The sequence below is a fragment of the Patella vulgata genome, chromosome 1 (assembly GCF_932274485.2).
Source record: "Patella vulgata chromosome 1, xgPatVulg1.2, whole genome shotgun sequence".
NCBI lineage: Eukaryota > Metazoa > Mollusca > Gastropoda > Patellidae > Patella > Patella vulgata.
The window spans coordinates 22,006,951-22,019,490 of NC_065879.2; the positions used below are offsets into that span (position 1 = coordinate 22,006,951).

Sequence of the window (12,540 nt, forward strand, 5' to 3'; positions counted from 1 at the left end):
AGTTAATACGGCAATTTCTAGCCAGCTAGCCACTGGACAATAACAATGACCACATTAGAGATTATGATTCGCCTAAGGCTACTTTCTCCATCATCCAGCTGGTCTTTGCATAAACCATCAACACAAACTTCTCTAATCGCTTAATATAGGAACAATTAAGTTGCTGATGCAATTAAATGGTAAAAAGTGCCGCCATTTTTTGTTATCTTTTACAATTTGTTGATTAAAGTTGGACATTATTTTATTAGTCAGCTACCAAGTACAAAGACTTTCTAGTCATCTGTCTGTCCCAATTCCATGAATCACAAGAAATTTTACAACATTTTCACAATAATGGCTGTCAATTAGTTGTGTAAACTACAGTAAAAGCCAAAATCTGGCCTCACCGAACATCTAACAAGTCACCATCTCCATGACACCATCGGTAATAACCAAGTTTTACACTCCTCATGCAAATGTAGCGAGATTAAACAACATTTAGATAATGAAAATGTAGCGAGTCCAGCTTTAACTTAATGACAAATCTTCCTCTATAAAACTGTTAATTTTGATCAAATAGGCGAAAATTGCACAATGGGAAAGTCAAGCCCATTACAAACACGAAAAAACAATTGAGCTTTTAACATGCCAGTAAAAACATCATTTCTGTGAATCCATTTGATTTGGCATTTGGAACTATTCTCACATAAACTCTAATTAATAGTCAGAAATAAGAGATATTCAAATCTTAGATGCTAGATTCAGATTGTCAAAAAACGTTGGACAGACGCTCAAATTAAACGTTAGGCCAGAATAAGGTTTCATTTAACCCTTAATACTCATAAGAATGATGTACGGTTCTCACTTAACACGGGCAAGGCACTAATTTTAACTGTGCAAATCCTTCGGAGGTTGTTAAGCCAAGGAGTTTTACTGATGTTTCATTAGACAATGGTGATGGATTGCAGTTTTGTGGGACACCTGGGCACACAACGCAATAGCATCCTTCACAAAACCCTGAGATTAGAAAGAATTATAGGAGCAAGGCATGATGGGTAATTGATAAAGACAAATAGTTAAGGTTTGATGACTCAGTGTTTTTTTCATTTGGTTTAAAAGCAAAATGAAAGTTTAAATGATTAATCTATCTTAATGAAAACAGTGTAATGAAATCCTACTTTCCAATTTTCCTTTTTACACCATTTATCATTACCATTATAGTCATTGCTAAAGTTCAAGCTGACATTTCTGTATTCTAACCATCTTTCTTCCAAGACAAAAAACAGGCTTTTATTTTCAATAGAAATAGACAATTGATAACCATTATGTTGTGAATCATACACGTTTAATTTGAACAGTGAAAACCAGTTGAATCCTCTAAATTATGTTTACACAATTTTTTTCAAAAGACCAAACCCACCTTCACATGTGGAAGATTTTATTTATAAAATCAACGGAAACCCTTCAGGATAGTCATCTGCAGTTTTTCATTCTTTAAACTTTTTTTGTTCAGTTCATTTAAACATATTCATTATCAGTCTTTAGCAAAAAAAGCTCAACTTCTTGGTAACTCTACAAAGAGTTCTTTAGGAACAAATGCTTACTGAACTACACAGTTCCACTGTAAATTGTATACCCAACACTGAAGGTAAACCATTTTTGATGGTTATTAGACGGAAATGCCCAACTCTTTTCTTGGTCGTATAGAAGGCTATATTGATATTTGGCAGTAAATCAAAAAGATTAAGCCTGAGGTAGAATTATCTGGAACATCAACCATGAAGTTCTATTTCAAATTTTAAAAAAAATATTATTCATTTCAAACTTTTAGAAAATTTATTTTATGTTCTTTGTTCTGTAAAGAATTGTGGAGCTAGAGATAGGAAAGACAAGGTTGAAAACCATAGAATTGTGACTTGTATAACCATACTCTTGTACATAAAATTTGATTTAATAAAAAGTCAGTATTGGTCATGTTTCTAAGTCAGTCTGAAATATATATATATAAACATATAAGTAAATAAAATGACTTTTACTACAACACCATGTGGAAGTAATTGATTTGTACATCATGTAACCTTTTCTTGACATTTGTCAATTTAACCACAATTATTTATTTCACCGAAAATACACATTGAATGTCAATCAAAACAAGAAGAAAATTGGATGAAATACGAAACTAACAAGAATCTTATTTAACTTCATTAGGTGGTTAGTTAACATATGGAAAAATTTGTTTTTCCTTATTATAAAATCAATATAGGTAAAAATGTTGTTTTGTAGGCTGGCATGATAATAACTATTACCAGTCCAATCTGAAACATGTGGAGTAATAGTGGAACTCTTTATAAATCCCCGGGACTGCTGCAGTCGAGTGGGTGGGACACATGTCAAAGAATGACTGCTAGGCTTGCAATGGAATGGGGTTTAATATCTCTTCAACATGATACTTTGGTATATTCATTTCAAATATTGCGCTGATTAAATTAAGCTCATTGATCTCATTTAAGTCCATGTTTTCCCAATCAAGGCTACATATATGGCAGATGGGGGAATTGCTGGTATGTGATGGTATGGACATACGCACACATCTTTTAATGGCAAGTGCATCATTGATGTGATTGGCTAACTAGTGTTACTTTCACCGTGGAATATTTGAACATCTATATAAAAATGCTGACTTTTCAGAAGTTTCTTCCTTACTATTCCACAAATAATGGTAGTACCGGTTATGAACATAAAAACTGTATGTTCTTCTGAAAATGACCTACAGTGAAGTCTTAATTGACGAGATATCACACTTCATTCCATTCATTTTTATCAATTTTACATGTGTAAAACGATAATAATGACTTATCAATGATCAAATGCTCTCCTAATTCTTCTTCAATACATTTCTAAAAAAAATAATAAATCGCAATCAAAATGCAATAAATTGTAAAAGGCTTCAATTTTCTCCTTGTGCTCAATGATAATTGCAACGCAGTCGATAGGATAGGATATAAAGAGAGAGATGTAAATCACCTTTTCTAAGTATTGTTGTTAATAAGCTCATATAACTGAAAAACCCTTTCATTTCATCTCACTCCCGACACATTTAATTGGTCAATTATTGACCAATCAAGACTAACCTTATATTAACCTCCATCAGATTGAATGCACCAATCGATTTCCTGGATTGATTGAACTTTGCATGTGACATTTCAGTTTATAGATTGCAAACGTGCACTAACAGCCATCAGACAAGAGAGGTATTGAAACAAGCCAGATTTGTTCAATGCAAATATGAAACTAATTTCGAACAAATTATTCACAGTTAGAGGTCTGAAGATGATCAACTGAACATCTACAGCTCTACATGGGAATTCAAACAATACTCGACTAAGTTTAACTTGCCAAATATCTAATTCCCAAATAACAAATCTTTCAGCCAAAAAGTAAAATTCAATTTTTCAGTTGAATAGCCCAAAGGATCTTGAATCTATCACAAATAAGAATTATCCCAAGCTTGGGTTTTTAAGCTTCGAGGAGGAAAAAAAAAGCTGAAGATAAATTCTCATATTACATCAAGTCTGTAATTAGATTTTTTTTTTACAAGCTTGGCGTTCGATTTGAAAAATCTATCGCTGGTTATCCAGGAGCCATTATAAAATCAATAAAAACCCTTTGCTACGACTAATGACGACGCAAAGCATCTAAGCAGAATTGAAGTGATCTCCTGCAGCAAACATTGATCTGACTGGTCCTGTACATATTGGATCGAACAAAAAACTCTTATATTACAAAAACTGACCTGGTCACAAAGGGCAGTAACTCTGTTCTAACACATTGATTTTTTTGTCCGCTAAGGTTCAATAATGCTTTGAAACATGTAACTCATAGTGCATTAGTCTATGTAGAGGGAAATAAGTGTTTATCTTATATGAATGACTTTCTGATAGATATTTACTTCACCTTCTATCAATACGATCACTCTATTGAAATATAGAGAGAACGGGACTATTGACTTAACTGATGGTATAGACTCAATGATAGTTCATCAACATGAAACATTTAATGTAAGCGAGTCTCCTAGTATACTTGTATCTAATCTAGTCTTATTAATATTTCAGTTACCGGATGAATCACAATTCCAAATATTTGTTCAAATTTATCTTTATGGAAAATGAACAGGCCATAGATTTAATAATGTTTTATTCTTTTTTTTCATTTTTTGCTTTAGAATTCTCTATAATAAAACCTTTTTTATTAAAGCAAAACAGAAATGTTTACTTTTTCTACAACACCTGATAAGTGATAACACTTCTCATTCTGGGAGTTCTCAAAACTGCTTTTGTATATTAAACATTTAATACTTTACTAAACCAATATTATGCAAATTGATATACATAAAGCCATTGATACAAAAATACACCTATTTTAGCTATGTGGAACTATCAAATATATAAATAAAAAGTGGTATCAGATGTTCTGGAGGGTATCAACATACCCTTGCAATGGAGAAAGACAAGTGGGGTATAACTTGCAATTAACACATGGTGGTACATTTTATTTCAGATGTCTTTATTTAGAAGTGACAGAAAACCAGGGCATTCAAAAAAAACACAAGGTTAGGAAGACAGCCTCACTCCCTGTCACGTCAAGTGTAGAATTCAACCCATGACCACTTGCAAAGAGAACAGGCCTTATGCTGAAAAGTGTGTGCGTTGGATCACTTGACAACCAAACTCTGCTTCTTGCGAGAGAATTTAAGTCTGAGCATAGACAACAAAGGAAAGGAAGATTAGGACAGAGGCTTATAAGCTTATAATGATAATTGCTATGGCAGACAAATTCGCAATAAATCAGATCACCCTCTAATTTACTACTACCATTCTCGCACAATCAGAAATGTTGAAGGTTGTGTCTATGGCTGAGCTTGGTATTATCTGATATGAATATTAATATGTCATTGTGGACGAACATGATGAAACAAGTCCTGACAGAACAACAATACAAGACAAGGGTTAAGAAATTCCTTTTAAGCTTAAGATTTATAGACTTGTATCTAAGTTAAAATATTTGAGTGATTCTATTAAGAGGTGGGAGGGGGAGGGGGGGGGGACAATAAAGACTAATGGAAGACATATAATCATTTTCTCATCTGAAAATCAATAATGTCAGGATGTTCATGTGACAGTCTTACCTTATTGATTATATTACCTAGCGTCAGGTCTTATATGTACTGGATATATTATCTTATATATTCAGGCTAAACTTACATTAAAGGGTGACATTCACAGAAATTTTGAAACTAGGTAAAGTGTGCAATAAATTAGGGGTGGGGGAGGAGAGTGTTTTGTGTGTGTGTAAGGAGGCTAAATTTACATAAAAGGCGGATATTTATGAAAATCTTGAAACTGTGCAATAAATTAGGTTTGGGGGCGGAGAGTTTTTGTAAGAGGTGGGAGAAGGGGTTTCATTTATTTTCCAGTTGATGATCAAAATAACTCTTGCTCATTTATTTTACCCAGCTCCATCTATTACAATCTATTGTACAAGACCGTTCTATCGTTTGATTGTAGGGCTTAACATACATGACCTTTATTCTCAAGTTTTTATAATCAATCAGTGAAGAGGATGAACTCCATCAAAGCATACAAGATTATCATAATCTTATTGATTACACACAGGTAATTTTACTACTGAATATCTGTTTGTTCTGTATTTAGGAATAAAATAAGGAATAAATCAACTAACCTGTCCATATCCAAATCTTCCCTGGGTTTCAACTTTTGTTATCACTGTCAAATTGACTAAATCTATCTGTATATATTCATATGTATCTTTGGTAATAGTTTCTTTAGGACACCAAGCTCCGCCTTTCTGCTCTGTCCGTATTCTGAAATAGAGACAAAAAGAAAATTAACCAAGAGATACTGTAAAAATTAGGATTAAATAATACACCATACCTGGTATATAATACAATATTAACAAAAGAAAACAAGAATCTTGTAAACAACTATTGGAATGCCATACTATTAACTACTTTATGGACTTTCAATTTGAATGCCTATTTGGATCAATAGTACTTTGAGTTTATTCATAGAAAACAACTGACTTTAATCTGGAAACAACTCCTTTGTTCTAGAAAATAATTAGCAATGTTATAGTTGCTTTGCTCTAGAATACAAAGATTTGCATAAAAATATTTGTCTGTATCATCTTGAATTTTTTTCTTTTTTTAGCTAATCATGTTTACTCCTGACTGCAAGATTATCACAAATTTGCTAATATAGTTTATTTTAATAGTCAGGTTTGAATTATTGGGAAGAATGAGGAGGTGGAGGCTTATTTATATTATCATATTATTTGCTGTTATGTGTATTTAGATATTTCTGTACAATTAACACAACCGTTTTATCATTTACCATAAGAAAAGGTCAGACATTCAATGTATTTAAAAAGTATGTAAAAGATAAACTGATCCACCTCCCGTCTAACTGTATATTTTCGAGTTAAAGACTTCAAAGAAAGGCTAGATGATATCTTAGCAGGAGGTTGGATCATTTTTTAACAAAATATCACTACATAAAAAGATATTAAAGTCATCATATATTAGCTTGGCCTCTATAGTCATGCCAACTTTTCCACAGTTGCGTTAGTTTGTCAGATGCTGGACAAACCCACTGATAAAAGCTATAACTAGATTTCTCATTTTTTATCATTATTATGGAGAAGGCATCCCACCATAATAGAATCATATCAAGTAAGCCGTGTTTAGCCTAGAGGTTATTAATATCATGCGTTAACTAACCACACTAAGTTTGAGTCAGTTGTAAGTTCAATGTGAACATACATAGCAACACTGGCATTTTTAGGGCATTGAGAACCTTAGGCCATGCCCCCCCACCCTCCTTTTTTTTTATTACCAGTAGCATCTGTTGACAATGTTAACGTATATATGTAATGAGTTTGTATGATTTTTCCATGGGGTGTCCTCTATACACATCTGAACAAGCTATATCTCTTAGATTTAGATAAAAATATGGTACAGAATAAGGTGCTGTGGAGTGTTATCTTAATTAAGCTTTACATGAATACAATTTAGTTTTCAAAGATTAAGCAGAAGTCAGTTTGTTTCTTATTTCATATTTGGTCATCTATTATATCTAATCACTTGGCTTAATCTATGGACCCAAAATTTTAAACAAAGACAGATTGCCATCCCACAATACAAAATCCATTTTATTTTTAATATTGCATAGTCCACTTCTTATGAGTAGAAATGTGTTCAACAATTTATATACAGGACTATGATATTTCAGTATTCAAACAATACTTTTACACTAACATAGGTATATTGATTTGATGTCATAAAGTGCACGTCTTAACCCTTGACTCCTTAACATCTTTTAATAATGTGAGAAAATCTCATAGATATTATGATCTAGTCACCACACTGCTTATTACTTGCAAATGAAATGAGACGGGTCACAGGGTGAAAGCCGTATCCATTTAATAGGAGTAAACTTGATTAGCACAAGTAATAGATCATTTCTACCTGTTATTACCCAAAGGCTATCTTTTATAGAGATTTTATACATGTATAAAATTATAGTTATTAAAGTTAATAAATATCAGGTTCTGGAACATCTGGTGCCACTATCAATTACTGAAATTTACTCATCCAGTAACTGTTGCTAGATTTGGCTTATTAACTGTGCCTAACATTTATTTATTATTAAAGATATTATAAGAAGTGTAAATTTATACATTTGTATTATCAAAAATATCTTGTTATTATTCATTATAGATATCTTCACACAATGTTATATTTATACAATATATTTCATACAAGGTTATAAAATGTATAAAGTTATATACCTATGTATTTATCAAAGATAATTAATATCAGATGAAAGTTCTATTTATTAAAGATTTTATCATGTTGTAAGATGTACAAAATTCTATTTATTAAGCAAATTCATAGATGTTATAGATGTTTTTATGTAATTAAGAAACATGTATACAGTTCTATTTATTTAAGACATTTTTCCTGGGTTATAAGTTATATAGATGTTATTATTTCCTTGCATAAAGATATACATTGTACTTGAATAAGATATATATTGTTTATAACATTCACAATGTTATTGTTTATATAACATTTACAAAACCTATAAAACTTTATTGGAGAGATGTATACCAACTATAAAGTATGTAAGTAGTTTGTATATCTTAGATATTTTATAGATCAAGCCAGTTTTAGCTTCCATTATGTTAGGTCACACCAAATAATGTGATTATTATGGATATTTACTGAGAGAAGAATTGAGTATATAAAACTTTTATAGTGCAAGTCTTTGATTAAAGTAGGCAATACTACAAGTCTTGAATGACAAAGTACATGATTAACGTAAATGACCGTGTACAAGGTTTATTGCTCATAAAGATTGTGACAACAACGGGCTGTGAATACCAATACCCTCTGTTGTCAAAGTTGTAGACTTTACGAGCGTTGTAATGGCCCCAAATACACTCAGGTGAACATTGATCAATTCAACAAATTTCTACCTGTCATTTAGCCTACAGGTCAACAATTGATCGACAATGCCTCATTAAAGCTACAATTACAGGCCTTGAAGATGGACATTGGTCACTCTAGGCCGTACATCACTTTAAAGTGCACCCTGGAGATTAGTATTCAAAGTTAATATAAAAGAAATATCTTTAGTAATTGTGTTTTATATGCCTTTGACATTGATTGTTGGTGTTAGATTTTAGATTCCTCTCTAATTAACTGTTACTATCAAATAACTCAACTTCTTATTGAAAGAAAGAATTTGTTTGTGGAAGACCTTTATTTTTAATCTTTAAATCCTCTTCATTATGTTATTCTCCTGACTAACAGATTTATATTCCTGTCACATGTAGATTTTGAGAACCCTGTATATAAATAGGGTATTTCAACAAAGCTGGGAAACACAATCTGTGTTCAGATTTACTACTTTTACTATCAATATTAACACCTTCTTCAGAAGAAAACATTGGATGACCAAACATTGTAGAAGATAAATACAACTAAATATATAGTGCAAGGTGTGTTGAAATGTATGCATAAATGTTGTGTGTCTATTTCATTCAACATTTTAAAAAAAAATGATTGGCTATATAAGGCTGCTTTGTCTGTAATGTTGAATTAAATTACTCACATACATTTAAGTACACTTTTTACTGTTGCCTCCTATTTTACCTTTTCAGTACATCCTAACATTATCTTTCCAAACTATTGATTACTGATTTCACTATTATATTTTCTTGATAGTAAAATTCAAATGAAAAAATGGGGTGCATCAATAAACGTATTGTCCATCAAAAGGTTTCAAAGCGTCCATATGGTCTTATAAGCTTGTAAACAACAGGAGCCGATTTGGAAAATTTAGTTTCATTTCAGTTAGTTTTATGTTGTAAATAAAGGCAATAATTCTACTTATCAAACAAAATCTATTTCCTCTAGCTTTGATCTACCGCCATGATAAAATGGACCATGATGTTAAATTTCCTCCATTGATTAATGAATCAACTGCTACAGGAATAATAATTATAAGCGTGGTTTGACAGATGTTCTGGTGTTGTTTATAAGTCATAACAATAGACTTTATTTCAATAGTAGATATACACAAAAACTATAAAATAAAATGAATAAATACATGAGTTGATATCAAACACTCAATCACAATTATAGTAATAGGTTTCTTAAATTTAGCTTATCTAAAATAAAATGAGTTCCACTCAAATTTAATACCAAATCCAATTTTGTGCCTTTTCAATTTAGTCAAACATTTCTTGTAGGCCAATTCTGTTATCTTTTGACAAGGGGAAAATGGTTAAAATAATATTTTGTGTGGACCCTAAAATTATCACACAAAGGAAAAGAAACTGTGAGTGTGGAAATAAAAAAAAAGCTTTTAACTATAAAATTGGCCTGTAAAAATCCTGCTGTGAGGTAAAGTACAGGTGTAGCCTTACACTATAGTCAAATAGCCACATCAATCATTGGACTTCTCTAATTTGTTTCTTCTTTCATATATTTTTGATCAGCCATCCTATTTCAAGGGAACTTTGTAGGTTTCAATCGCATTGTCCCCAAAGAAGAATTTGTAAAATATATCCATATACCTTTCATGAACCTCATTAAATATTTGTATGGTTTACTGGACAAAAACATCTTTAATAATAGGATGAATGTACATTTGCAATTTGGTCACTCCCAGTCAAACAAAAGTTACTTTCTCAGATGACAGAAAGAATAATAATGTGGTCCTACTATTGTCCCGATAACAACTCCACTTACATTGTCTGGTCTGTATTATGTATATCGTAAACTTAACAACCAATCTCCAATTACCGGCATCTGAAGTTTATAATCTTCATAAGATTCCTACCTCAAAAGATCTCCCCAAAATTTGACAGTCTATTGCAGGATGTATTTTATTTGACAAAATAATGGGTATCATAACCCCCCCTTCTTTCATTTCACAAACAGTTTTTGAGATTTATTTTTATTTCATTCAATCTGTTATCCTTACAATAATCACTAATGTCAAAGTATAATGTGAGTCCAATTTCAAAATCTCTATAACATTGAACATCCTGATATTTCCTTTCACTTATTCACAATAAATGTAGCCTTAACTAAATATTTATATTAGATAGAATAAAGAAGGATTTGTGGAGTCATGTAAACATTTAATCCCAGTCAATAATAGAGAAACTCAGTGTCTACATCTACTTTTGTATATTTCTAGACAAGCTTGTTACAAACATGTTCAAACTACATATTCTACATCTTGTTGGACCTTTTTTTATTAATGAAATCTGCATGTATCTATAGTTTTCCATTGTTCCACATATTTGATTTCTGAAATGTATAACATTAACAGCATAATATGATTTAGTTCATGTCTTACACAGGTTTTTTAGAGGTTGAAATTTGTATTGCCCCCTTTTTTTTTTACAAATGAAATCCTTTTTTTATAAACAATATTTTATTTGTAAATGAATGGGGTTGGAGAACTGGCATGGCCTATTTAACCCCTCTGCATGTATCTAGGCAATCAACATTCATTTTCAAGTCCATAAAAACAAAATCGAAAATCAGTGAAACAGTATACCAATGGAATATATGAGGTTCACAGAATAGCCAGTGCTCTATTTTAAAAACAACAATTTAACATGTCATTGACAGAATAGCTGAATTGGTGGGTGACCTAATGGAGAGCCTTGTGGTACAACAATCTGGCTTTAATCAGTCAATTGCAAATAATAATGCATTTTATGTTTGAATACTAAATATTACAGTATTTTGTACTTTATGATTTATTCTTCTAAGATATATTTGGTTACATTGCATATAATGAAGAACACATTTGAATTTAGGTGCTTGTCATTAGCAATTTCCATAAGAATAATACAGAAATTCCAAATGTTTTAACTTGCATTTCAAAGTGTGAATGAAAAAATAAAATGGATGTTTATCTTTGTGGATAAACAAAATGCTTGCCATATATTGTGTTTATGTTTTAATAAAGCTTTCATTAAAGTTGACATATTATTTAAACACATTATTAATCAAGCACTGATAACATTTTTATAGCAGACATCTTTTTTAGACCTGGGTGTCTGAGGCATATATAAGCTACATTTATTGCAGGGCTTTATATATTTACATACAAAACAATAACACTGTCATAACGGGTAGGTTAATAATGTTTTTATGATACAGGGTGAGTTTGTAGCTTTTATATAGGCTATACACTTTTATAGTTCCTGTATCCATCTGCATTATAGTGGCTAAAGATTAATCATATGATCATACTTCATAGATAGTAAATCTGGACTAAAGAAATAAATAAACACATAAAAGCATTAAAATTTCTTTCAACACAACAGTTCATAAAACCATTAATACAAAAGTTAGCCAGAGTGTCTTTAATAACCCAACCCTAACACATAGAAGATAACATTATGCAGCTCTCTAAACCATTTAATGTGTCTGCTAGTGAGCTTAGTTCTTCAGAAAATGTTGAGAGAACAGTCCCATAAAATGACCATATCATGCCCATATTTATGATAACACAATCATTTTAAATGTGGGATTGTATGCACTTAAAAGCAATCAAATGCACAAAACAACTTTACTTCTACATTTAAAAGATGAGGTTTTGTATTTTATCAAACAGAGTTCTGTATGAAAGACTATATATATAAAAAGTAAATAGCTTAAGCAGATGGGGAATGTGCGTTAAAGGTTGATATTTTTTAGTGCAAGTTGTAACCCTGTGTCATGCTCTCAGTATGTTAAAACTATTTCAAATACTTTGTGTCATTTATCATTCTAATCCAGAAGTTGTAGAAAACAGGTCTTGATAAGTCAACTCATAAAACATCACCACAGTTTTATTATATGAAGTTACATTTAAACTGGCCAAGCCCCAAGCTCTCCCATTAAAATACATTAATAATATAACACAATGTACTATGCATTCTGAAGTTTGACAAAAGTCAACATATTGCCAT

General features: G+C 31.3%; 1 protein-coding gene across 3 annotated transcripts in view; it reads right to left on the minus strand.

The window, feature by feature from the left end:
* Positions 1–12,540, minus strand: part of LOC126808619 (discoidin domain-containing receptor 2) — a 132,386-nt gene that overhangs the window by 54,486 nt on the left and 65,360 nt on the right. For all 3 annotated transcript variants that reach the window (XM_050533500.1, XM_056099893.1, XM_050533490.1), the window contains exon 3: positions 5,719–5,860. In XM_050533500.1, coding sequence (XP_050389457.1) covers positions 5,719–5,860 — 142 coding nt within the window. The remainder of the gene's footprint in view (positions 1–5,718; positions 5,861–12,540) is intronic.